Genomic DNA, 26313 nt, shown 5'->3' on the forward strand with positions numbered 1-26313 from the left:
CTGGGTCCTTTCTTGCCTCCTGCGACAGTGGGAGGGCGCCCCTGTGGCTGCTTGCCCACCTGCCCTGTCCCCACCATCGGCTTGCCCCAACACCCACTTCCCTTGACCACCAGATTGGGTGGGCACGTGGATTTCCTCCTCCCCAACCAAGCCGTGGGATCTTGTCAGACCACCACTTGTGGCACAAGAACAAGTCATGTTCCTTTTATTCATTTCCCCCCGCCACGACAAAGTATTTAGGAAGGAGTGGCTAAGGGACTTGGGGACATAAACCAAGGGGGACAGGCGAGTCCAGGGCACACAACAGTCTGGCACCACGGAGAGGTACACAGCTGGCCTTCACGCCTGAGACCAAGAGCAGGCGCCCTCCAGGGGATCTGCTGGCTTCCTTGAGCCTGGCTGCCTCTGGCTCCATCTTCACATAAGCTTCTCCCTTGACCAGGACACCAGTCATCCTGGACTGGAGGCCCTATCTCCCCCAGGATGACCTTAATCTCAACTAGCCAGATTATCTCTTCACACGCCTCATTGCTGAACGAGAACACAAGGGGCCAGGTGAGCCTGCCCCCCAAAGGCAGTGCCCCTCCAGGCGTCTGTCCGGCCTTTCCCCTCGACCAAGCATCAGGAAGGGGGCTGCAGCCGCTCCTGTGGTCCCCGCCCTGGGCCTGAGTTCTGGGACATGTGGCTGACCCAAAACATACAGGATGCTCCTCGTTTGCCAGGATGTTTCATGGAGGGACCAAGCCAGCCACCCAACATGTGACCTGAGCAGGCAAGGTCCACTCCCCAGGTCCCCACGGCTGGCAGGGCTCAGGGGTCATGGAGCCAGGGAGGTCTGTGACCGTGGGGCCAAGCCCGCAGGCTGTTTGTTGGCAAGAGCTTGGCCACCGTGGCTCCTCACTTGAGCTTGGGCTGTGTAGGGAGACCACCAGGTTCACGTGGACCTAGATTGAGCAGAAAAGGACTTGCTGGGCTAGGGACAGCTGGAATCCAGACCCCATGGTGCCTTCAGGTCTGCATGGAGCAGCTGAGAAAGCCCCTTGTGGACATTTGGGCTTCATTTGGGGTGGGGACGCTGGCCTTGGTTCTCTTCCCTGTGCCGGTGGCCTGGGGAAGGGGCAGTGAGTCTTTCATTCTAATGCTCTGGCTCCTGCATAGCTAGAGAGTCCTGTCCTGTCCTGGACGCTATGGGGCAGCTGTGTGCCCACAAAGGCCAGACACTATGCTTAGTCGCTCAGTCATGTCTGATTCTTTGCGACCCTGTGGACTGTAGCCCGCCAGGCTCCTCTGTCCATGGAATTCTCCAGGCCAGAACACTGGAGTGGGTTGCCATTCCCTTCTTCAGGGGCTCTTCCCCACCCAGGGATCCAACCACGGTCTCCGGCATTGCAGGCGGATTCTTTACCATCTGAGCCACCAGGGAAGCCCTCAGGAGAAAAAGTAAAGAAACAAAAGAGCCTTTCTTGACCCTGCTGGGGTCTTTGTGCTCAGGGCCCCCTCACACAGCTCCACAGACACCTACAGACTTTGGGGGGTCCAGTAGAGCTGAGTTCTGGGGAGAGTCATCCCAAGCCCCTTGGAAAGCCTTCTGGCATGGCATCACTGAGTGGGACACTTAACAGCATGGAGGATCCATGTAGGGCCAGGAACCAGAAGTGGAAGAGAGACTAAGCTCTTCCTGGACCCCCAACATGTGATGACTACGTGGGAGTAGGGAGGGCAGGGTGGGGACCCCCAAGCTGATCCTCTCTGAGTGTCCCCACCATGACACAGGGCCCAGGCTAGAGAAGTTAGTGGACAGCTCAGATCTTGGTGCTACCCTGTGGCAGAGATGAGAGGGCCCTGGTGAGGATGATCGACTCACTGGATGCCCGGTGCCAATGAAGGACAGACGTGAAGGACCTGAGAGGGACAGTAGCTGTAATCTCAGCTCTAGGAGCTTGCAATGCAAAAGAGGCATGAGGTCCTGGTTGTTGTTCATTCACTCAGGCATGTCCAACTCCTTGAGAATGCATGGACTGCAGCACGCCAGGCTTCCCTGTCCTTCACCATCTCCCAGAGTTTACTCAAACCCGTGTCCATTGAGTCGGTGATGCCATCCAACCATCTCATCCTCTGTCGTCCCCTTCTCCTGTCCTCAGTCTATCCTAGCATCAGGGTCTTTTCCAATGAGAAAAGGCTCTTTGCATCAGGTGGCCAAAGTATTGGAGCTTCAGCTTCAGCATGAGTCCTTCCAATGAGTATTCAGGGTTGATTTCCTTTAGGATGCACTGGTTTGATCTCCTTGCTGTCCAAGGGATTCTCAAGAGTGTTCTCCAGCACCACAGTTTGAAAGCATCAATTCTTTGGCACTCAGCCTTTGTTATTGTCCAAGTCTCACATCTGTACATGATTACTGCAAAAACCATAGCTTTGACCAGATGGAACTTTGTCAGCAAAGTGATGTCTCTGCTTTTTAATACTCTGTCTAGTTTTGTCATAGCTTTTCTTCCAAAGAGCAAGGGTCTTTTAACTTCATGGCTGAAGGCACCATCTGTAGTGATTGTGGAGCCCAAGAAAATAGTCGGTCCCTGTTTCCATTGTTTCCCCATCCATTTGCCATGAAGTGATGGGACCAGGTGCCATGATCTTAGTTTTTTGAATGTTGTTTTAAGCCAGCTTTTTCACTCCTCTCTTCCAGCCTCATCAAGAGGCTCTTTAGTTCCTCTTCTCTTCCTGCCATAAGAGTGGTGTCATCTGCATATCTGAGGTTATTGATATTTCTCCCAGCAGTCTTGATTCCAGCTTGTGATCCATCCAGCCTGGCATTTCTCATGATGTACTCTGCAAATAAGTTAAATAAGCAGGGTGGCAATATACTGCCTTGACATACTCCTTTTCCTATTTGGAACCAGTCTGTTGTTCCATGTCCAGTTCTAACTGTTGCTTCCTGACCTGCATACAGGTTTCTCAAGAGGCAGGTCAGGTGGTCTGATATTCCCATCTCTTTAAGAATTTTCCAGTTTGTTGTGATCCATACAGTCAGAGGCTTTAGCGTAGTCAATGAAGCAGAAGTAGATGTTTTTCTGAAATTGGCTTTTTCTATGATCCAAAAGATGTTGGCAATTTGATCTCTGGTTCCTCTGCCTCTTCTAAATCCAGCTTGTACATCTGGAAGTTCTAAGTTCACATACTATTGAAACCTAGCTTGAAGGATTTTGAACATTACTTTGCTAGCATATCAAATGAGAGCAATTGTGCAGTAGTTTGAGCATTCTTTGGCATTGCCTTTCTTTGTGATTGGAATGAAAACTGACCTTTTTCAGTCCTGTGGCCACTGCTAAGTTTTCCAAATTTACTGGCACATTGAGTGCAGCACTTTCACAGCATCATCTTTTAGGATTTGAAACAGCTCAACTGGGATTCCATCACCTCCACTCACTTTGTTCATTGTGATGCTTCCTAAGGCCCACTTGACTTCACACTCAAGGGTGTCTGGCTCTAGGTGAGTGATCACACCATCGTGGTTATCTGGGTCACTAAGACCTTTTTGTATAGTTCTTCTGTGTATTCTTGCTAACTCTTCTTAATATCTTCTGCTTCTGTTAGGTCCATACCACCTCTGTCTTTTATTGTGCCCATCTTTGCATGAAATGTTCCCTTGGTGTCTCTAATTTTTTGAAGAGATTTCTAGTCTTTCCCATTCTATTGTTTTCTTTTTTCTTTGCATTGTTCACTTAAGAAGCCTTTCTTACCTGTCCTTGCTATTCTTTGGAACTCTGCGTTCAATTGAGTATATCTTTCCCTTTCTCCTTTACTGGTTCCAGTTAAGAGCATTCAACTGTCACCTCCATTCCAGGTGCCTACAAGGAGGCACAAGATTGAAGGGGGGGACCCTGTAAGGACAGTCACTGGTCCCCTCATCTCTGAATAGTCCTTAGGGCCTCACTGAGTCACACCTTTGTACCTACTCTGGCAGTGGCAGAGGTGGCATTGGGTGAGGGCATTCAACTGTCACTGGCAACCCAGTTGCCTAATCTAGGGTCCAGGCAAGAGGTCCCGTGTAAGAACAGTCACCTGTCACCTCAGCTCCGGGTGCCTACTTGGGAGTAGAGGCAGATGCCAGCACAAGGGCATGAGCACAGAGGCCCCCATGAGCCCTGTCACTTGACAACTCCACACGCAGCGTCTGCACAGAGAAGGCAATGAGGGATTGGCTGAGGGCATGGGTTCTGGGTGCCCACAGTTGGCACGAGGAGCCAAGCAAACACCGGGAACTAGCACTGTGGCTGTGGGAGCTGCCCTGCGGATGAGCAGGAGGGCCCAGAGGAGACATTCTGCACTGGGGCACATGACTTGCGAGGGTCTCATCCTCTCTTAAGTCCCCGTTGAAAAATATTCCCGGAGAAACAAGGCCGCCCACTGAAGCACAGAACACTGGGGAGGAGTCCTGGGCCTCTGGCCCTGCACCAGTGTGGTTTCCCTGGGGTTGATGAATGTGTCATTGGGCCCTCAGGAGGACTCATTAAACCAGCGTTTCCAAAATGTCTGCTCTGAGAAAGACGTAAACAGTGTCCTCTAAGCACTAGTAGTCTCCCCGCTGCCTGGTGCCTGGCTGGCAGCTCCAGAGTGGGACCAGCCACCAGCTTCATCTATTGGGCACCACAACACCCAGCATTGCAGGAAAGACCACTGAGGGAGGGCATGGCGCCCAGGGTTTGGTACTCACAGACAAGTGTTGTTGTCCAGTCAGTCATATCTGACTCTTTGCAACCCCATGGACTGCAGCATCCCAGGTTTCCCTGTCCTTCACCATCTCCCGGAGGTTGCTCAAACTCATGTCCATTGAGTCGGTGATGCCATCCAACCATCTCATCTTCTGTTGTCCCCTTCTCCTCCTGCATTCAATGTCCCAACATCAGGGTCTTTTCCAGTGAGTCAGTTCTTCACATCAGGTGGCCAAAGTAGTGGAGCTTCAGCTTCAGCATCAGTCCTTCCAATGAATATTTAGGACTAATGTCCTTTAGGATTTTCTGGTTTGATCTCCCTGCAGTCCAAGGGATTCTCAAGAGTCTTCTCCAGCACCACAGTTCAAAAGCATCAATTCTTTGGCGCTCAGCTTTTTTTATAGTCCAACTCTCACATCCATACATGACTACTGGAAAAACCATAACTTTGACTAGATGGACCTTTGCTGGCAAAGTGATGTCTCTGCTTTTTAATACTCGTCTAGGTTTGTGATAGCTTTTCTTCCAAGGAGCCAGCGTCTTTGAATTTCATAGCTGCAGTCAACATTTGCAGTGATTTTGGAGCCCAGGAAAATAAAGTCTATCGCCGTTTCCATTGTTTCCCCATCTATTTGCCATGAAGTGATGGGATCGGACGCCATGATCTTACAGATAGCAAATGGTCAGTACTACGTGATCCCAAATACTAATCGCTGACTGCAGGGGCCTGAAACATCACCTTGATCTTGTAGGGAGAAGGGGTGGGGGGGGAGTGTTGTGGATGCCATTGTAGAAGTTCCTGGATGCTAACCAGAGCTCTGTCACTGCCTAGCTCTATCAACTTTCTCTGGTATTTTTGGTTCTTTCCTTAGGGAATTTTCCCATAAGTGAGGTCATTGGGTCAAAGGGCACGGATGTTTCTGTGGTTCTCACGCCGCCGGGCTGCAGACGTCCCAGACCAATGGGTTCAGGCTACAGGGTGGCCCAAGCTCTCCCAGCCCGGGGGTGCGGGGGGGGGGGGCGGTGATCAGGGTGCCCCGGGCGGTGTCCGGGGTGCCTTCCTGAAGGAGGCTGGGGGAGCAGGCAGGAGGTAAGCGCGTGTGAGCGTGCCGCTCTCTGGAAAACAGACTGGCGAGCGGGGAGGCCGCTCAAGGCTGAGCCTGCTGGCTCCTGGATCATCGCATCCCGCCATTTCCCCGGACACGCCTCTGTTATTCCGTGTTACGAAAACGTACAGATTTGAACGTTGAAAGAATTTCTCATTACGCCCCGGGATCCCGCCGCCCGTTTGTAGGGTTCGGATCTGAGCGCCGGGCAGGAGCGTAGCCCCGCCCTCAAAGCCTGGGAAGGCGGGGCTCTCCCCGCTGAGCGAAGTCTCAGAGGAGACGTCAGGGGCGGGACCGAGCGTGGCCCCTCCCCCCGGAGCCCGGCCCGGGGGCTCTGCCGGAGAGTGCGTCGGGGGCGGGGCAAATTCGGGCCCCTCCTACCCGGTAGCCGGCTGCCCAGAGCTAGCCGGTGACGGCGGTGGCAGCTGCGGCCGTGCTCTCGCCCCAAGTCGCCATTGCTGGGCCTCTCGAGCTGCCCCGCGCAGCTCCCTGGCCTCGCCAAGTAGAGCGAGGCGGGTGGCCTCACGACGCTGCCTTCGATCCGGCTCTCATCCCTCCCTGCAGCGTCAGGCAAGTCTCTGGCTGGCCCGGCCCGCGTCGCCGGCCTCCATGCCCAGAGAGGTGGGGGGGTCCTCCCGCGGGAGGGACCCGCATCTGGGACAACCACTTCCACTTCCCAGCCCCAGAGGCTCCCGGGTGCTCGATCGTGACCCGCCTGGTTCCCGCGTCCCCTCCGGTCCCAGCCGGGTTTCTCTCCACGTCCCCAAGGGGCCTGGCCAGGGACTTAGACCAGCAAATCGGCGCACCGATAACTCCCGCACCATAACTGGGGCCCACCAAGAGGTCGTCCCTGACCCCCACCCAAACCTGCTGTTCTGCTTTGTTGCCCCCCTCCCCAGAGCGCAGGGTCCCCAAAGGCTGCACCTGCTGGCTGTCCCAGCCCAACGAGAGAAGTGGACATGAGGTTGGCAGGTGGGTGGCTTCCACCGTGAAAGGGAGAGTCTTGGAAAGCAGACTCGGCTGGAGGCCCAGCTGCCCAGAGGTCTGTCTGGAAGGGCGGGGAGGGCGGAAGTTGTGGGACCACTGGGTTTGTTGGGTTTTGCAGAAACACTCATTCTATGACCTTGAGCAAATCCTTTCACTTCTGAGGACTTCAGCTCCCAACTCTTTCAGTCGTGAGAAGAGGAGTATGATAGTCTGTTTCTCCCAAACGGGGTGACTGGCCACTCTTTGGAAAAAGAGCTATGTGAGAGACGCCCCAAGGAGTGCAGCAGCTGGGTGGACAGGGAGATGTGGTGGTCTTAGACAAGAAGCTGATCAAAGTGGCCCTGGGCTCAGATGGGAACCCACTGCCAGTTCTGCTGTTGCCTGGACAGTTGAGACAAAGTGGGCTTGGGGTCCCATCAGTTTTGGGGTGGACTTCCTAGTGGAAAAGGTTGCAGCACTATGAATGTATCCCAGGGAAGCTGGCCCATGAGGAACTGGCTGGGAAGATGTGGCCTCAAGAGTTGTCAGGGCTGGGCTGGGAAAATAAGAGTCACTGCTCTGTGAATGTCAGTTCAAGGCTGGGAGCAGAGGAGGGCACTTATACAGATAGTTGAGGCAGGAGGGGAGAGTGAGAGAAGGGTATGGACACAGGATTTGGGGATTCCCCAGTGTCATTCTGTAATGTTTTCACTTGCCGCACTGTATGAATGGAGGGATCATTTGCTGAAAGACAAAATACCAGAAGAATAGTTTGCTTATTTGGGGTAGAATAGAGAAGATGAGTTCTGTTTTAATATTTAGTTTGAGACACCTGTGAAATATCCAAATAGCAATAGTAAAGTAGCAGTTGGCTATATAGATATGGCTCAGAAGACAGGACAGAGCCAGAGATAAACGTTAAGGACAAGGAGAATGGATGACATGATCCAGGAAGGGTCCATGGAAGGAGGTGAGAAGGCCATGTGAGACAGAAACCAGGACAAGCCCAGGTCTTCAGGGCAGGGTCTCAGAGGATGAGAAGGGTGAGGAGCATCCTATGGGCTTCCAGGGTGCCAGCCCAGAAGGGTTTCTGCAGGAGGGCTTCAGCCTGGAGACAATGAGGGCCCACAGGTAACCCCGGGGCGCTGACCCCAAGAAGGTCCCAGGCCGGGGGCCTTGGCGACAGGCTGTCCTACGGGGCTGATGGAGGCCCGGGCAGAGAGGAGGAGATCAGAAGACAGAGGGACCAGGAGGGAAGTCTATGCAAGGAGGGAAGAGCCAGCATATGCGATTCTGGAGGGGCCTGAGAGGAGGGGAAGGGAGCAGATGGAGGCCAGTGGCTGGCTGGGGACGTGATCCCCAAGGACTGTCCTCCTGCATCTTCAGAGGACAGGAGATGTTGACTATAGAGGACCAAGAGTGAGACAGAGTGAGCTATTCCAAGAACCCCAGCCAGGGTGGGGAGCTGGGCACCCAGCTCACAGCAGGGGAAGGGAGGCCTGCCTGGCCTTCTAAAGGGGTAAGAGCCTTCTCCTCCATCATTGCAGGAGAAAGGAGGGCAGGGTGGCGGGGACTCAAATGCATGGGTACCTCAGGGGTTAGGGGGCTCCTCTGTCAGCATGGGAGGTGGGTAAAGCCCTCTCCAGCAGGGGCTCTGAAGGCCCCTCCACAACACCAGGGAGAACCAAGCCAAGAGCCTTCCAGGTGCAGCAGCCTTTCCTCCTTCACCCACCAGGAGCTGATCTGCCTCTTGTGCCTGGTGGGTGGCCACAGGTACCCCCCACTCCTGTTCTCCCATCCCTTCCTCCCCAGCGGATGAGGAGATCTGCTCATGAGAAGGCCTGGGGTCATCCGGGAGCTCGCTGCCCTCAGAGGTGGCCTCGCTCATGTCTGTCCTGCTTCCAGGCCCCCTTCGCATCGTGGCCCTGGTCATCACCGTGGCTGTCACCTGGATTGTAGTCAGCATCCTCCTCAGTGGCCTTGGCTTTCCTTGGATCCAGCAACTCTTCGCCAGTGAGTGTGGGACTTTCCCTCACCCTGCTACAAGGGTCGCTGGTGGCAGGCAACCGGACCTGTGGGCTGAGGCTCAGGACGGGTCTGGCAGTGGTCTGGTTTGTCTGTTTCCTCCTGGCAGGACACCAGGAGCTGTCCTCACTGGTCTGCCTCTTGGTGTCCAGCACAGCCTGACCCTTACCACCCAGTTGCTTTGGCTGGACACACCAATCCCCACTCATTAGAATCCATTCAGTTCAGTTGGAGTCACTGGGGCCTGAGTAGGGGGGCAGGGGAGCTTCGGCTGAATCTTGGGGATGATGCCCTCGTTGGTCCCTGGAGGCTTTCCACTGGGTTCTGAGATGGGGAGGGAACTCGACCCCTTCTTGCCGGGGACACCTCATCTCTAAGGACTTTTCACAAGTCCCATCTACCCTTTTCTGAAACAGAGAGCTTTGCATGTGAATGTTTAGACTTGCCCAGGAATGTATGTGCCAGGATGAGCCTGGCATAGCCCCTGGCCCCTGATCCTGGCTTGCCCTCCACGTCGACTTCCTGGTACAGGACCAGGCTGCCCTACTAACAGAAACAACTCTCTGTACCCACAGGCCAAGAGAACTCAGTGACTGCAGGTAAGGTTCCTCTCACCTCACTGCTCCTGCAGTGTACCTACCCCTCTGACCACCTTTGTGACAGCTGTGCTTGTACCCAGCCCACCAGGGTTTCTCTTCTCCATTTACCCCTCCCCATACTGTAGCCCAGGAACTGCTTGCATGCTGGGAGTCCAGAGAACAAGTTACCTCCTTCCAGAATACCTAGGGGGGCAGGCATAGGATAGACATTGCCATTCTGAAAGGGAGGAATTGTAAGGAATAAAGAGGTCATCAGTCTCAAGCAAGTCCAAATCCCAGCAGGGCAGATCCATTCCATTTCAAAGCCTAAGAAGAATCCCTGGGCCTTTGAGGGGGTGAAGGTTGGCGGGGCTCTGGAATATAGGGGGCGATCTTACCCTCCCTTTGGGTCCAAGCCAACTGTGGCCTCTGCAACTATTGACCTGCCCTTGGAATTCTCCTTCCTCCCTTCCATCCTTTGTCTGTCTCTCTCAGTCCAGCCTGGAAATGTTCCTACTTGTATACGAGTCTCAAAAAACCTTGTTTATCTCCTTTGGAATTCATGAGGGTCTAAGCTATAGACAAGAGAGTCCTCCAGATCATTCCTGGATAACGTCATCTCTCTCTCCTGGCTTCTGCTGACACAGCTGAGTGGGTCTACAAGTCACCCGTCTAGCTCTTAACAAACAGTTGTCCAGCCACACCCTGGGTGTTGTCTCCTGAACCTGCCCTTCTCATTTTTTTTTTTTTTTGCAATATGGTTAGGCTGAGAATTTTCCAGACCTTCACATTCTGGTTCTTTCATGCTTAACTGGCCTGTCTTCCCTCCCATGTTATTGTGAGCGACAAGGAGAAATCCTCAACACTCTGCTTAGAAATCTCCAAGTTCAGCCTTCACGAGTTGTACCTTCCACAAAACACTAGAACACAATTTGGCCAAGTTCCTTGCCACTTGATGACAAGGGTGGCCTTTTGGCCAGTGTCCCAGAACACATTCCTCATTTCTGTCTGAGAGCTCACCAGAAGCACCTTTAGCATTCACATTTCTAGTGACATTCTGGGCACAGTGATGTGTGTATTCTCCATGAGGGTAGAAGCTTTCTCTACTGTTCTCCCTTCTTTCTGAGCCCTTAGCAGAATTACCTCCAATGGCTATATGTCTACTAACAGTCTCTTCAAGGCAATCTAGACCTTTTCTAAGAAGTACCTCAGAATCCTACAGCCTCTACCCATTACCCGGTTGGAAAGCCATTTCCACATTTTGGGGGATTTATTACAGTAGCACCCCACTTCCTGGTCTCAAACTCTGTATCCATTTCCTGGGGTGGCCATACCAAAGTGGCAGAAACTGGGTGGCTTAAACAGTAGAAGGATATTCTTTCTGTTCCAGAAGCTCCAAGTCTGAGATCTAGATATTGAAAGGCTACTCTCATCCAAGAGGCTCCAGGGGAGGCTCCTTCTGGCATCTTCCAGCTTCTGGTAGCCCCAGGTGGCCCCTGGCTTGTGATTTCATCCCTTCTGTCTCAGCGCCCATTTTCACATGGCCTTCTCCTCCACGTCTGTGTCTTCTGTCTTCTAAGACCACACATCATTAGATTTAAAGTGATTAGTGAAGTCGTTCAGTCGTGTCTAACTCTTCATGACCCCATGGACTGTAGCCTACCAGGCTCCTCTGTCCATGGGATTTTCCAGGCAAGGGTACTGTAGCAGGTGGCCATTTCCTTCTCCAGTCATTAGATTTAGGGCCCACCCTATTCCAGGGTGATCGCCTCTAAATGAATTATAATGTCAGTAACCCTGTTTCCACTGAAGGTCACGTTTTGAGGTCCTAGGGCTTCAGAGCCTCTTCTGTGGGAACACAATTCACCTCGTAACACACCATCCTCCTGGCGGCTCTCCTACTATCCTCTGTTCTCCCACCAGTGGCCAAAGAGCCTCCCTGAGGGTCCCTGACCTCAACCTGAGCCATGTCTCCTCCGCACGCCAGTCCCCTGGTCTGTGATCACTCATTCGTCCCTATGGGCTGGCCCTGACCACCCCCTCTCCGGTGTCCGGTGCCCCCAGGGCCAGGCCCAGGAGTCACGCTGGTTGTCCCCACAGAGCCGCGGGCAAGGAAGTACAAATGCGGTCTGCCCCAGCCGTGCCCCGAGGAGCACCTGGCCTTCCGTGTGGTCAGCGGCGCTGCCAATGTCATTGGACCCAAGATCTGCCTGGAAGACAGGATGTGAGCCTCTCGGGATGGGGGCGGGGAGGGAAGCAGGGGCTGCATGCCATTGATGGGCCATTGGAAAGCTTTGACCCGCTTCCAGGCTCATGAGCAGTGTCAAGGACAACGTGGGCCGGGGACTGAACATTGCCCTGGTGAATGGTGAGTTCCCCATGGAGCAGAGATGCAAAGCCGAGTGGCAGCCTGCCACCCTCTGTCCACATGCCCACTCCGGGAATTCCTGGGGGGCCTGGGGCGGTAGCGGGCAGTGTGTAGGAGCTGAAGGTTCCACAGAAGTGACCCGATGGACAAGAGCAGGGTAGCAGTGAAGATCTCGAACTTTCCAGGGATGGGAGGCTGCTGCCTGGGGAGCCCCCGGAGGGCCGCCAATGCCTGGCAGCCTTGGGTGTGTCCTGGCATGTGAACCAGCAGCACGGTGGTAGGCATTCACATGTTGGGGGTATTGGGGGGAGCTTTTGGAAGGGCTGCTGATCTGGGGGCTCCGGGTGGCATCACTCTGGCAGCTCCTGCAGCAGCGCCCAATTCTTCCCCCTACCCAGGGGTAAATGGAGACCTCATCGAGGCCCGCGCCTTCGACATGTGGGCGGGAGGTGAGTCAGGCTGCCACTACTACTTTCTGACTGTGGGTGGAATGACAGCTCCTTTGCCCTGAACGCTGTTCCCTCTAGGTTCCCCTGGGCAGCTCAAGCACTCCCTCGCCTTCAGAAAAGGTGGGGAGAAGGACCGGTGTACAATCAGGGCTTTGGCCCTGGCTTCTTGTTTTCTGGGCTTCCCTGGTGGCTCAGATGGTAAAGCATCTGCCTGCAATGTGGGAGACCTGGGTTCAATCCCTAGGTCGGGAAGATCCCCTGGATAAGGGAAATGGCAATCCACTCCAGTACCCTTGCCTGGAGAAATCCCATGGACGGAGGAATCTGGTGGGCGACAGTCCATGGGGTCGCAAAGAGTCGGCCATGACTGAGCGACTTCCCTTTTTCTTTCTTTCCTTACTTGTTTCCGAAACTCTTCTATTTCTTATTATCTGGTTCCTAAACTCACTTGGCGACCTGGCTTGGCATGAATCCCTGGCCCACTCCCTGCTTTAGTTTCCTTGTTTGGAGAACAGGGGTTGGTGAGGGAGGGGTGCTCAGAGGTGGCCAGTGCTCCATGGGACCTGTCCCCCCAGATGTCAACGACCTGCTGAAGTTCATCCGGCCGCTTCACGAAGGCACCCTAGTGTTTGTGGCTTCCTACGACGACCCAGCCACCAAGTAAGTGATGGCCGAGGCCGGCCTCAGCCTCATCCGTCTAGGGTCACAGCTCACCTCTTTTCCTTCTGTGCGTCAGGATGAATGAAGAGACTCGGAAGCTTTTCAGTGATCTGGGCAGCAAGAACGTCAAGGACCTGGCCTTTCGGGACAGCTGGGTGTTTGTGGGGGCCAAGGGTGTGCAGAATAAGAGCCCCTTTGAGCAGGTATGGACACAAAGCCTGGAACCCCCACTGCCTGGCCCAGGGCAGTCTGCCCGCCCCTCTGGCCTGCATCCTCCAAGGTCCCCTTCTGTTCATGCCACAGCCTTCCCTGAATTCTGCCCAGCACACCTGCCCCCCGCCCCACAGTGGCCCTGGCTGTGCACAAGGAGGGCAGTAACTTTGATCTTCTCTCTCTTGTCTGGATTTCCCCCTAAAGAACCTTTGAATGGCAAAGCTTTCACATGAGCAAGAGTCACAGTTAAGACACCTCCCTGCTATACATCTTCAAGATGCTTGCCAGACATCTTGTCAGTTGTTTGGTTAAGATTCCATGCTTCCACTGCCAGGGGCAAAGGGCATGGGTTCTATCCTTGGTCAGGGAACTGAGATCCCTCATGCCACGTGGTACAGCACCACCCCCACCCCCAAAAGATTCTCAGTGATGTCCCATCCCTGCCAAACCCAGGACCCCAGTTTAACCTGTACACCATGCTCCCCAGCTGCCCTCATTGGGAGGCCCCCCGCCCCCAAACCCTGCTCCCCGCAACAGGGCAAGGCAAACAGGCCATTCCAATGGTTTCTGGAAGGCTCCAGCTGCCAAAAAAGCAGCTTGACTCCCAGACAAGAAATGTCCCTTTGGGCCTCACTCTTGACACAGCTTTCATGGGCTCCCTGTGGGCGAGGTGGGGGCTGGGACACACCCCGTCCTTCCCTTCCCAGCATGGGCCAGGCCCACCAGAGTTCTGAGAACCTGACCCCCTCCAGCTGTAAGGGGACAGCTGCCGCCATCTTTAGCTGAAAACACTGAGGCACTGGCAGACGGGGCTGGGTGCCCAGAGAATGCCCGCTTGGTTGACCCCAGCCCAAGAGGATGGAGGGTCTGTCTGGCCCCGGTGGCTGAGGATGAGTACATGCCTTCTTCTACCCCACAGCACGTGAAGAATAGCAAGCACACCAATAAGTACGAAGGCTGGCCCGAGGCGCTGGAAATGGAGGGCTGCATTCCCAGGAGGCCCGCAGCCAGCTAGGCGCCAGGCTCGCAGACGAAACTGAGCAAGGCTGCGTGTGCCCAGCCCCTGACGAGGCGCCAGCACAGGGCTGAGGCCCCGACCCCACACCCAGCACGTCGGGACTTTGAGGTGGTGACCAGCGACCAGACAGTGACCAGTAGTGGGGGCTGCCCAGCGGACCCATCGCACTTTGTGTCTGGGGGGAACCCCAAATACCTGTCTCTTCTGAAAGCTGCTCCCCTAGTCAACCCCCAGCCAGGCTAGTCCCAAGCACCTGCAGCCCCAGGTTTGGTAGTGGCTGCCTAGAAGGTTTGGGCACCGTCCAGAACCTCTGCATCACAGAGTGCCTTGCGGCTCCATGGGCCAGGCCTGTTTCCAGCATGATTTGTTGTGCTGGGCCACCTGGCCACCTCCAGGGAGGGGCGGCCACCTTGGAGCCGGGCCAGCTGTGTGCTGAAGTTGCGGCCTGATGGCAGTCTCTGGAGTGGCAGGTGGTTGCCCCTGTGGTTTGTCAGAGGGCCTGCCTTCTCCATGACCTCTTAATAAACTGGTGGCCCCCAATAGGATGAAGTGTGTTCAGCGGGGTGAGTCAGGGGTGTTGGTGTCCTGGGGGAGGGACACGTCCCCGAGGCTCAACCGACTCGCCTTCACACCCTTTGTAATGGCCTGTGTCTCCAGGGTGCATGTCATCCACAGGCCCCTCTGCCCAGTGGGCATCCCTGTAGCCTTGCCTGGAAAGCTGATTCTGGCTGCTGGAAACTGGCTGAATCCCTTGGACACAGGCCTGTAGGGATAGGAGTGGGGATTCAAATCAACCCAGGAGGCTTCCCCCTCCTGCCCCGGCTCCCTCAAGAGCTGGTGCTTCTCCCCGCAGCACTCAGCTTTAGATCCCTTTGAAATCAGGGCACGAGAGATCAAGGTAGGGAGGCTATTTGGCACTTCTCAGAGATCACAGCTCTATTTCCCTACATTGGGTGAGAACCAGCAAGAAACGATAAGGAGTTTTGCTGGAAAAGTACACAAAGTGGCACAGAAATGGCCTGGTGTCAGGAAAAGGAGGGAAGGCAGTTTGGACTTCCCAGGTAGAGGAATCAGTTGGGCACCAGCCAGGTCACATTGAGGGTACCGTGGCGGGGGGCAGTGGACGTTTGAGTCCCCCTCTAGGGGTTAAGTGCTGCCAGAGTGTGAGTGCATCATCAGAAAATGAAGGTATTTAGGGAGGCGCGGAAGAGAGAGAGAGTCCTGGGATGGCCCAGGAGGAGAGGCTGTGGCTGTGGGGCCACAATCACAGCCATAAAGGGTCAGGGAGTTGCAGACGTGAGGGCAGCCTGAATTTCTTGCCTGGGAGATGGTGATCACACGAGCTGAAGACCAGCCTGACCCCGTGCCAAGAACTTGAGATGTTTTCATTTTTACATGGACTTTGTTTTTTAGAGTTTTAGGTTCCCAGCAAAGTTGAGCAGAAAGTCCAGAGTTCCCTTATACCCAGCCTCCACTGAAACGTCATCACCACCCAAAACCCAGGGTGGACTTTGGGGTTCCCTCTTGGTGTCGTGCACTCTGTTTGACAAGTGTTCATAACAACAAGTGATGGTTGAGTCACTAAGTCATGTCTGACTCTTCCGACCCCATGGACTATAGCCTGCTAGGCTCCTCTGTCCATGGGATTCTCCAGGCAAGGATACTGGAGTGGGTTGCCATTTCCTTCTCCAGTGAATCTTTCTGACCCAGGAAATCAAACCCAGGTCTCCTGCATTGCAGGCAGATTCTTTACCAAGTGAGCTACGAGGGAAGATGCAATAACTGAGTACTTACCATTATAGTATCATCTATGTTATTCATCTTTTTTTAACCTTCTATTATGGACATTTCCAACATCCTCCAAAGTAGAGAGAATAGTCTGATGGGTCTGGATGTATCCATTGGGGCTGCCACAAGGATCAACATGTGGCCAGTGAATCATCTGCATGTATTCCCTGCTCAGTCATCACAGCAACCCCAGTGAGCAAGTGCTGCTGTGACCCCTGTTTAGAGAAGAAAAAATGGTCCCTGGTATACTTAGGAAAGCTTCCCTGGGGCTGGGAGGTTAGAAGGCAGCTAAGTAGGGCCCCACAAAGTTAGTGACTCGCCCCAAATGAAATGCACCTTAGTCAAGGGACGAACTGCAAGGCTGGGAGGTGCCTCTTATCAACCACTATGCCAGCTGACCTGACCCAGACCTTCATTGCTTATGCTGGATTCACACAGATGGAAGCAGCAGGCCAGCTTTATCCCCCACATGGCCCAACACAGGCCAGGACGCTGACAGTGGGTGGTGTGCAGCCTGCCAGACTTTCCAAAGTAGAGGGCCATCTTTTTACACCCAGTGGTCCTCCTCCACCAGGGTTTTGTCCCCCAGGCCTACCCTCAGGAGTTAAGACATCCTCAGTTACAGTTACAAGAGCCAGGGTCCCAACTCAACTGGCACATGCGAAAATAAAGCCACGATAGCAAAGGGAGGCTGAATTTTCCTGTAACAGACCCCCAATGCCTACGGGTGAGTCCAGCTCCAGTCATGTCCTCAGGGCTCTCGTATGTCGGCTCCCCTTTTTTTTTTGTATTCATGTCTTTTTCAAATGTGCTGACTTCCCAGGCAGGGGGAGCAACCCCAGCAAGAAAGAGTTCCCATCTTCCCAGTCCCTAGGGAACTACCTCTCATTGGCCCAGATTGGATTATGGGTTTATCTTTGCCTCAATCTGTGTGGCTCTGATTGGCTACTTCTGTGTCATGCACCCCAAGAGGCCAGCATTGGGGTCCTCTACATGCAAACCTGTGTACCAAGAGAGGAAGAGAGATGGCCCTCTAAAGAAAACTCAGGCACCACAACCTGTAGCTGGGCTTGTAAAAACGCCAGTTGTCACATTTCCCGGTAAATACCAAATGCATCCCATATTCATGCTTGTATAGAATATGCCTTCCATGCCTGCTTATTTATCACACAGTCTTCCTGGAGGCCCCTGCATGGAGAGCAGGAGGTAAGTCCACCTCTCAGGGTCATCACTGTGCCCTGTTAGTGGGATGGAGGTGGGTCTCCCATCTGAAGTGCCCTGATGTTCTTTTAGCTGTAACTATCATGTGTTCCATCTGTTTTCTTGGTCCAGATGACTTATTTGGAATAGATATCCTTGACTGACTCATAGAGACCTTCCTTCTTCTGGGGTAAATTATTAATCCTCGAAACTAACTACAAACATTCTTGTTTTGTTGTTGTTGTTGTTCAGTCACTAAGTCGTGTCCAACTATTTGTGACCCCATGATTTTAATTTAGCCACCCCTTTTTCCTGGAGGGAAGGCCTCCAAATTCCTTCAGATCAGACACCCCACCAGCCCCTCTGGCTTTTCAGGGAAGGCTGGAGAGACTAACGATAATGGGGAGCAGCCTTCTAACTACATTTGTTCTCCTTGACCCCTGACACCAATTCTCATCCAGTTGGGAATATAAAAACGAAGGGTTCCTCAAGGGTGAACACATCGTTTAGGTTTTCCATCCCCAATGTTCAGCTGATCCATCCCCCTTCTCCCTCTGGCCACTTTTACCCCATCCTCAGACAATGACAGCACCACTGCTCCTTTGCAAAATTGCAGTCTTCAACCTAGCATGTGCCCTCTCACCTGTGCCAGCCTGCTTCCATCAGGACCTCTCAACCCCATTTGAGAGGGACAGTACAGACTTTCTGGGATACTAAGTCCACACACACACAAAAGGCTTATGTCTTAACTGAGACTAAAGAACAGCCTAGAGCTACAGCTCTGAATGTTTCTTGATCACTGACATAAACCCTCTTGAGTGTGCACCCCCACCATGTGTGTCTATCTGCTTACACATCACATGAATGTACTAATCTGAACTTTATAACACACATACACAAATACAGTTCTCAATAAATAAGGCTAAATTAAAATTAATAGGTTTTTATTTAGATGATTACAGTTATTATTTATTGGGAAAATAAATAAAAATAGATATGCTACAGGTCTTTTTGGACATTCTCTACGATGTGTCTTAGAAACCTTCTTGGGGCAAGAACCTGCAACTTTGGGCACCACTGGCCTCCATCACAGCCCTGACAAGAAGTTCTTCCAGAGCAGTGGGTAGCTATTGTCCCACTCCCTGACTGCGGTTGCCCAGCAACCTTTGGGACCATACAAATCTCCTTTGATTCTACACTTGTTCACTGTCTTCTCACATCCACGTTCTACACCTTCACCACCTTTTTGCCCTTCCTTATTACCATGTGTTTGCACTCCTCCGTGAAACCTTAGGACCTTGCTGGTGGCCCCAAATAGTTTTGAAATCTCCGGACCCTGCTGGTGGCCCCAAATAGTTTTGAAACGTTCAAAAATCCACTGATCTTACACAGGGTGGAAATAGGCGCTCGGTCATTGCTTGAATGTAGGAAGGTGGAACATGGCCGAGACTGGGTCCCAGAGTCTGGATCCGTCAGAGTCGGCCCTCTGGCCACAGGGCTAGCGCCCAGAGAAGGCACGTGACAGAAACCCTGATTCCCGGGTCCTACCACTAAGCAGCAGCTCCCGGGCGTCCTAGCTTGACTAAGGGCTAAGCATGCGTCCCACTGCCCCTAGAGGTCGCAGCGTGGTTGGGAAGGACTGGGGTGCCTACTGGTGCGGGTCGCCCCGGCAGCGACCACAGAAGACTGGTATACGCGTCTCACTAGCCACACGAGATAGCACCCAGCACCGACCCACCACGACCCGGAAGGCAGCCAGACCGGCGCGCGCGCGCGCAGACTCGCCGCTTCCGTGTTACGTTATATCCGGTCTAGGCCCGCCCCGACGGTGAGAGGTAAGGGGGCCGCCGTGGGGTAGGCGGGGCGGAAGCGTGGGGCGGAGGCGGAGGCGGTGCTTTGTCGGGCTCGGGGCGGAGCCCCGGCTGGCAGTGCTCGTGGGCGTCCGCCCGCCCGGCAGGCGCTGGCTCCGGCGCCGAGTTTCCGGGCTGCCGAGGCAGGTGAGAGCCTCAGGCCGGAAGGGCGGGCGGAAGGCGGCTTCTGGCTCCGGCCAGTTTCCTCCCTCGCTTGCTGTGGCGGCCGGGAGCCGCGGAGAAGGCTCGCCGCAGGGCGTTCGTGCAGCCGCGGGGACCGGGAGTGGCGTGAGGGATCCCGGGGCCGCCCGGGCGTATCGCCGGCTGCAGGGCGCTCCTCCCCCTCTCCCTCCCCAATTTCTGCCCGAGCTCTGATCTGCCCTGTCCAGCTACTTCCGGACTCCCAGGTAGGGAGGAGCCCCGGGTCAGCACTGCCAACTGCACCGACACCGAACACTCGGCCAGTGTGGGAAAACCTACTGACCCGGGGTTCCCTCCCTCGTCTTGGGGCGTATCTGCCCAAACTCTCCTGGCACCTAAAGAAGAAATGGTGGGATCTGGGCCAGATCCCCCACACAGTGACTCACAGCCACCAGTGGTACTGGAACGACGGGGTGCACGGCCATTCACCTCCTCTGCCTTCTGAACTGGTTCACACCAGACCGGTGGCTTCAGTCCCAGGTGCCTTCGTTTCTTCCCTGTGAGTCCCCTCCACTGTACTTCTCCTGCTCCCTCTGGTTTTCCTGCCTCCCTCTTCAGCGGTGGGACCCAAGGCTGAATCAAGGCCTCCAGGGTAAGTAACCCAAATGCCAAGCCAGGAGAGGCTATGGCATCCCAGGGTGGTAGAGGATGACTTTCCCAGGGATGAGCCTTCTGCTGAACCAGCCCTCCACCACCTACTTCCACTGCTCCCCAGTCTCAAATGAGACTATCCCCGATAGGATCTAGAGACACAGGGGCCTCTTCCAAGACTCGGACAATGCCAGGCATGAGTCAGTCAACAGTAAGGATGAAGAATTACTGTGTCCTCATCTTGGTTGCCCCAGTTCCTGCAGGACAGTAGGGTGTGGGCTGCCCAAATTGAGAAGTGGAAAGAGGCAAACGTCCTTCTTTCCCCTTGAGGCAGCCCATCCCTCTAGAAACACTCCTCAAGGGTAGTTCTAGGCTCTGGTAGGGGTCCACGTGGGCATGAGAGGAGTCCCTGAACTCTGAGCAGAGCTTCTCAGATGGCACAGTGGCTCTAGGAGCTCCAATTTTGGGCCTGCCAGGGGAGTGAGAGCTCTGACAGAAAGGGGAGAAACCTCTCAGTAGACACATGGGCCTATCTGATCCCTTTCTGCTGCCCCTTCTGGCAACTTCCCTGGGGAGAGGGGGACCTGCTTCCTCCCAGAACCTACATCTTGCCCCTGTCAGCAGGTAGGTAGGCCAGATGGCCACACACAGCACCACCATTCACATGGCAGTGGTGAACACCGGCACATGGGGCCTTTGGCCCCGGGGTCACCTGCTGCCCACACCACTTTGCCGGCTGCTCTCTGCTGGTCAGATGACACTCAGATGCCGTGAGCTGGCCTGCTGTCATTGGACCTGCTTCCTGGGCATCCCTGGGCTGTCCTGCAGAGATTTCCTCCTGGTTGTGGTACTGCCGCAACTGTGCCTCAAAGCAAGTGCGGCACAGGCTAGTGGTGACAAGATTGGGGCTGTCTCTCCCTGGTGGCTGATCATGGCTGATCCCCTGGTGTCAGGCCATCTCTGAATTGTGGAAATCAGCCCAAATCAGCAGGCTGAAGGCAAAGTCCTACCTGTCGCTGGCCCTTCGGGGGAAGCTTGAGGCAGTTGTGACTGGGGAAGGGATACGCGAATGGCACTCAAGGGCCAGCACTAGGCATTCCCTTTCCATCCCCAGGCTTGCAGCAAGGGACCCTGCTGAGTCTCCCATCAGTGGGCTTCTCGGTCATGCTCCTGGGCTCACAGCTGCTCATCCTCAACAGCCACCACCATGTCCCTTCTCTTCTCAGAAAGAGCTCTACCATCAAGAAAGGCAGCCCAGCACCAGACCTCGCCCATGGACCCTTCTCAGGACCAGCCAACAGCACCAGCAAGGCTGGTCTCCTAAGCCACAGAGGGCCTGTGCACCCCACCCTTGGGAAGGAGCCATGGTGTTTAGGAGTGGTGAAGGCCACTCCCTGCAGTGGCCTGGCCCAGAAGGGGGCACTGGTTGCACGGGCCCCCAAAGCATGCTCAGAGCCACCCTGCTGCTTGTCAGCCTGCTGTGGGGGGCCCGGGGAACAGCCAGTGCCAGTCTCAGCCCAGCTCTGGGCCATCCCATGCCCCTGACCAGGGGCCGCTATCTGAGCATTGGAGATGGCTCTGTGATGGAGTTTGAGTTCCCAGAAGAGAGCGAGGGCATCATTGTGATCACAAGCCAGTACCCAGGCCAGGGCAATGGGACGGGACCCAGCCCCATGCTGAGGGTCACCTCCCTGGACCCAGAGGTGCTGACCATCAAGAATGTGAGTTCTATAGCCTTGGGCAGCGGCGGCAGCTTCGTGGTAAGCATCCGCTCGGGCCTGCCTGGGATAGCCCCACTCCACATCCAGCTCACGGACCCCCGCGAGGCCCCGCCCAGGCTGATCGAGGAACGGAGAGATTTCTGCATCAAGGTCTCACCAGCTGAAGATACCCCCATCACCCTTGGCACTGACCTAGTCCACTTCTCAGAGAACCCAATCCTCTACTTGCTCCTGCCTCTTATCTTCGTCAATAAGTGTTCATTTGGGTGCAAAGTGGAGCTCGAGGTGCTGAAGGGGCTCTTGCAGAACCCCCAGCCCATGCTGCTCGGCCTTCTGGGCCAGTTTCTAGTCATGCCCTTCTATGCTTTTCTGATGGCTAAGGTCTTCATGCTGCCCAAGGCCTTGGCTCTGGGCCTCATCATCACTTGCTCGTCGCCCGGCGGCGGGGGGAGCTACCTCTTCAGCCTCCTCCTTGGAGGGGACGTCACTCTGGCCATCTCTATGACTTTCATCTCAACGGTGGCTGCCACTGGCTTCCTGCCGCTGTCCTCAGCCATCTACAGTCGCCTGCTCAGCATCCATGAAACACTCCATGTGCCCTTTTCCAAGATCCTGGGGACCCTGCTGTTCATTGCCATCCCCATTGCAGCAGGCGTGGTAATCAAGTCCAAGCTCCCCAAGTTCTCGCAGCTGCTGCTGCATGTCATCAAGCCCTTCAGCTTTGTGCTGCTCCTGGGTGGTCTCTTCCTGGCCTACCGCATGGGGATCTTCATCCTGGCAGGCGTCAGGCTGCCCATCGTGTTGGTGGGCTTCACGGTGCCCCTGGTCGGCCTCCTAGTGGGCTACGGCCTGGCCACGTGCCTGAAGCTGCCGGTGGCGCAGCGGCGGACTGTCAGCATCGAGGTTGGGGTGCAGAACAGCCTGCTGGCCTTGGCCATGCTGCAGCTGTCCCTCCGCCGCCTCCAGGCTGACTACGCCTCCCAGGCCCCTTTCCTTGTGGCACTTAGCGGCACCTCGGAGATGCTGGCCTTAGTAATTGGCCACTTTATCTATAGCAGCGTGTGCGCCATTCCCTGAGGCCCCCTGGGTCAAGCTTTCACCAGGCACCCCTAGCCCCCAACCTCCACCAACTGTCCCCACCATTCTTGTGTACCAAAGGCCTTTAGTTCTCATGCACTATGCACTCAGAAAAAAAAACCCAGGCTTATTTTTTTTACTCGTTTTTTATTCTCCAGCTTTCAGTGCCAAAGAGGCCATGCTGAATTCTGTAGACGGGCACTGCCCAGAAAATATATTTCAATAAAACAGAAGCAAGCTTGGGTCCCTTGCTGTCTTTGCCCTCTGAGGCCTGCGGGTCGGGGAAGGAAAGCTGTGATGTGGCTAGGTAGGCGTGGGCCAGGGTGGAGGGCTGGCTTGGGCGACAGAGTGACCTCTGGCCAGATTTAGCCCTCCTCGCCCCTGCATTGCCTCTGAGAGCTGTGTATCTGTTCTAGAAGGAGCAGTTGGAAGGACAGAGGCCTGACTCCCCCGCCAGATCCCAAGCTCAGTTGCTTTTCCACAGGTGGACTAAAAAGGAGGCCGGCGGGTGGTGAAGCGAGCTCGGCAGGGCCAGGCCTTCTGCGGGCTCCTGAGAGGCAGGGGATGGAACGGGCATCAGCGTTGACCTGCTCTGCCCGCGGGCGGTGGCGCGCGAACTCCCGGCCCGCCGTCTCCCAGGGCCCAGCTCCTCAACTCCTTCGAGCGGGCCCGACTCGTCCCTCCACCTTTTTCCCCTCTCCGCGGGCTTCCGGGTTCCGTCGCCCCGGGGTCCGCGGAGGACAGTCCAGGTTATGGGGGGAGGGGCCTGCGATTCCGCGGGGAGGGACCGCGACGCCGGGCGCGCCCCTCGCGAGGCTTCCGGCGGCGGCGGGCGGTTCCGGCGCGCGCCCGGGGCGGCGGCGCGCGGCGGCGGGCCGTTGGGGTGCGCGCCGGCCCGAGTGGACGCCTCGGCGGCCGCCATGCAGCTGACGGTGAAGGCACTCCAGGGCCGCGAGTGCAGCCTTCAGGTAGCATCGCTGGGCTGGGTTGCGCGGTCAGCCCCGCGGGTGCGGGATCGAGCCGCGGGCGGGGACGGACCCGGCGGGTTGGCCACCTCGGGAGAGCCGCCCTCCGCGCGGGCCGCGGCCTCACCCCCCGCCCACCTTTCTCGGCCGGGACAGGTGTCGGAGGACGAGCTGGTGTCCACGCTGAAACATCTGGTCTCCGAGAAGCTGAACATCCCGGTCCGCCAGCAGCGGCTGCTGTTCAAGGGCAAGGCCCTGGCAGGTAACCAGGGAGAGGGGACTCCGGGGGAGACCCGCGGGAAGCCAGGGGATGGGGCATCCAGCCCAGGCCCGGGCAGCAGTGTAGGTGGAGGGGGATCTGGCTAGGTGACCCCCCACCCCCACCCCGGGAGGCCACCGCAGCGCTTCGCCTGGGCTCCCCGAGGCCTCGCAGCACCGTGGGCAGTGCGACCGTGGGCCACAGCTCCATCAGTTTCTCTCTCTCTCTCTCTGACAGATGGGAAAAGACTCTCCGATTACAGCATCGGGCCGAATTCCAAGCTCAACCTAGTGGTCAAACCTCTGGAGAAGGTGTTGCTGGAAGAAAGCACCGCGCGGAAATCGGCCGAGGCCCCGGCCCCACCGCCCGCCGCCTGGACGCTCATTTCCAGAGTTCTGGCCCAGCACTTCAGCGCCGCCGATGCCAGCAGAGTCCTGGATCAACTCCAGAGGGTGAGAAGCGTGGCCCAGGACCTCTGCGTCCTGCCCACCTGCCTCTGTCCCAGCGGGCCCCCGCCCCAAGCCACACCCCTGAATCCTTCTGGCTTTCTCTCTTCAGGATTATGAGCGGTCCCTGAGCCGCCTGACGCTGGATGACATTGAACGCTTGGCTGGCCGCTTCCTGCACCCCGAAGCGACTGAAGCTATGGAGAAGGGGTTCTCCAAGTAGGATTCTCGGAGTGTGGGGAGGAGCCTGGCCAGGCCACAAGCTGCATGTAGCATTAAATGTCTTCTTGTATTGCAACTTGGCTCATAATACTGCCTGGCGGGTACCCGGGTACCTGTATCTGGCTCATGTTAGGTGCCAGGCCCCACTCATTGGCTCCCACATGTTGCACAAAAGGTGAGACAGCCGAGGCTCCTAGCGGGCAAGGCAAGGAGCCAGATTCTGAGTCCAGCCAGCTTCCAGAAGTGCTTCAGGGTGAGAGGGAGAAGAGGGTCGTTCAAATGGGTTCTGAGGGGTGGCCATGGACATTCCAGGTTTAGCCCACTGAGGAGAAACCCTCGAGCAATACCTTTTCCAGGCCTGGAAGGGGAAGCAGCTAGCCCCTGATGCCCAATCCTGTCACCTCATCCTTGGCAGGTCCGGCATTGGCAAGAGGTCAGGTGACAGCCAGCCTTGGGCCCCCTTAGCAGCTGCAACCAGTATGCACTCAAAGGGAAGGCGGGCTGGGGAGTCTAGGATGTCACCCGGCTCTGAGGAGTGACCTTAGGCAAGTCCTTGTGCTGCGTTGGTCCCCAGCCTTCAACTCTGCCCAGTGAGGGCTGCTCCTGAGACTCTCTCAGTTTCCTTTAGCTCCAAAGCCTGGGGTCAGGAGTCTGTAGGCATCCTACCCCTGTGTCCCAGATACAAACTGAGGCCAAATGCTGAGTGAAGGCCAAGCGTGGCCCAGAGACGGAGTGTCCTGGCCCTTAGTGTCACAGCTTTTCTCTGGGCACCCCCTTCTGCTTGTCTCCTCCAGACAGAAGTGGTCCATGACCTTTAGAGATGACAGGTGACGGTCTCGAGGTGACTCGAGCAGGCCCCTGACCCTTTGCCCATCCTCTGCCACATGTGGACAGGGCCTCCCACTGTGCACACCACTCACTGTCTGAGAGGGAACCTGGGTGGGGGCAGAAGCTGGTGGGTGGGCCGTAGAGATCATCTAGGCACCTGCTCCTTGGAGGAGGGCATCTGGGCCACCCTCTGGCCTGAGCCTCATGGGGTAAGTGCTGGGTCCCCAGGTCAGGAGGACGGACAGTGGCTCGAGGGCCAAAGGCTTTGAAGAGCAGGTGGAAGTCCGTGGTTCCACCCAGGAGCTGGGCATGCACTGCCGCAGTGCCCATGTGATAGACTTCCCTACGCTCTCATTTCTTTGCAGTCAGGAAATTTTATATTGACCTTTTCAGTCACACTAGAGGTGCATGTGAGACTTTAACCTGAAAGGAACTCTATTAGCTGAACTGCTTTTGGTTTCCCCATCATTGATTTAACCATTACAGGATATTGGTTTAAGCAATAAAGGAAAGGTATTGGTTTGCGAATTGGAATTGGTTTGTAAAAGTCCAGGGGTATTGGCAGCAGATAAACGATTTCCCCAAATACCCAGTTTCTTCCTACCTCCCCTCTGCACTCTGCAGTGTCTGCTTCATCCCAGGCCTCTACCTCAGGATCAGAAGATGGCTGCCTGCAGCTTCCACCGAACCCCTCGGTCACAGCCAGCATGGAGCACCTTCCCGTCCTCTAGCGTAGCTTCCTCCTCAGCTGCCCCAACAAATAAACGTTGTCCCTTTTGGATGCTCAGAACTCGGTGCCTCCATCATTTTGTCAGGGGCTTGGGTGGGCTGTGGAAGGGAGAGGGCAACTCTCAGGAAGGCCGGGTCCTCAGGGAGGGCTGATGCAGTCTTGTCAACAGACACAAGAGACAGCTGGTGAGTCTTGTGTGCCTCCCGACTGGGCAGTGACGACCCTGTGGTGGCTAGGAGCCATCTGCTGGGTGCAGGAAGTCATCGAGGAACTCAGGCTGCCCATGGAGACAGGAGTGGCATCTCCTGGGTGTATAGCAAGTGCCTTGCTGACAGGACCAACGGGC

General features: G+C 55.7%; 3 protein-coding genes across 7 annotated transcripts; all 3 read left to right on the forward strand.

Annotated features, from left to right (window-relative positions):
• The first annotated feature begins 6170 nt into the window (after positions 1-6170).
• On the forward strand, positions 6171-14634 carry FAM3A (FAM3 metabolism regulating signaling molecule A). Of its 2 annotated transcripts, XM_006043613.4 has the most exons (10): positions 6172-6382; positions 6712-6784; positions 8684-8791; positions 9379-9402; positions 11482-11605; positions 11691-11749; positions 12148-12198; positions 12774-12858; positions 12935-13061; positions 13991-14634. In XM_006043613.4, the coding sequence occupies exons 2-10, from the start codon at positions 6772-6774 to the stop codon at positions 14084-14086; spliced, it is 687 nt and encodes a 228-aa protein (XP_006043675.1). In that variant the 5' UTR covers positions 6172-6382; positions 6712-6771; the 3' UTR covers positions 14087-14634. The 2 variants fall into 2 exon arrangements, with proteins under 2 accessions (XP_006043676.1, XP_006043675.1); XM_006043614.4 differs by lacking the exon at positions 12148-12198 and having other exon boundaries at positions 6171-6382.
• Positions 14635-14771: 137 nt separating this feature from the next.
• SLC10A3 (solute carrier family 10 member 3) lies at positions 14772-22759 on the forward strand. 3 transcript variants are annotated; one of them, XM_044936643.2, is made up of 2 exons: positions 14772-18912; positions 20946-22759. In XM_044936643.2, the coding sequence occupies exon 2, from the start codon at positions 21084-21086 to the stop codon at positions 22515-22517; it is 1434 nt and encodes a 477-aa protein (XP_044792578.1). In that variant the 5' UTR covers positions 14772-18912; positions 20946-21083; the 3' UTR covers positions 22518-22759. The 3 variants fall into 3 exon arrangements, with proteins under 3 accessions (XP_044792578.1, XP_044792577.1, XP_006043677.1); XM_044936642.1 differs by lacking the exon at positions 14772-18912 and adding an exon at positions 18964-19720 and having other exon boundaries at positions 20834-22759; XM_006043615.3 differs by lacking the exon at positions 14772-18912 and adding an exon at positions 18964-19720.
• A 565-nt stretch (positions 22760-23324) lies between these two features.
• Positions 23325-26027, forward strand: UBL4A (ubiquitin like 4A). Of its 2 annotated transcripts, XM_025276062.1 has the most exons (5): positions 23325-23485; positions 23639-23744; positions 23979-24193; positions 24300-24406; positions 25862-26027. In XM_025276062.1, exons 1-5 carry the CDS (start codon positions 23438-23440, stop codon positions 25971-25973), a joined length of 588 nt encoding a protein of 195 aa, XP_025131847.1. In that variant the 5' UTR covers positions 23325-23437; the 3' UTR covers positions 25974-26027. The 2 variants fall into 2 exon arrangements, with proteins under 2 accessions (XP_025131847.1, XP_025131848.1); XM_025276063.2 differs by lacking the exon at positions 25862-26027 and having other exon boundaries at positions 24300-24485.
• The last annotated feature ends 286 nt before the right edge of the window (positions 26028-26313 follow it).

This window comes from Bubalus bubalis, chromosome X (assembly GCF_019923935.1).
Source record: "Bubalus bubalis isolate 160015118507 breed Murrah chromosome X, NDDB_SH_1, whole genome shotgun sequence".
Lineage (NCBI taxonomy): Eukaryota > Metazoa > Chordata > Mammalia > Artiodactyla > Bovidae > Bubalus > Bubalus bubalis.

Bases quoted from the DNA above. Each gene is read 5' to 3' on its own strand.
- FAM3A (XM_006043613.4), top strand. The intron at 8,792-9,378 runs GTGAGTGTGGGA...CTGTACCCACAG, and splicing joins GATCCAGCAACTCTTCGCCA to GCCAAGAGAACTCAGTGACT. The intron at 12,859-12,934 runs GTAAGTGATGGC...TCTGTGCGTCAG, and splicing joins TACGACGACCCAGCCACCAA to GATGAATGAAGAGACTCGGA.
- SLC10A3 (XM_044936643.2), top strand. From the start codon at position 21,084: ATGGTGTTTAGGAGTGGTGAAGGCCACTCCCTGCAGTGGCCTGGCCCA.
- UBL4A (XM_025276062.1), top strand. From the start codon at position 23,438: ATGCAGCTGACGGTGAAGGCACTCCAGGGCCGCGAGTGCAGCCTTCAG. The intron at 23,486-23,638 runs GTAGCATCGCTG...CGGCCGGGACAG, and splicing joins GCCGCGAGTGCAGCCTTCAG to GTGTCGGAGGACGAGCTGGT. The intron at 24,194-24,299 runs GTGAGAAGCGTG...TTCTCTCTTCAG, and splicing joins TCCTGGATCAACTCCAGAGG to GATTATGAGCGGTCCCTGAG.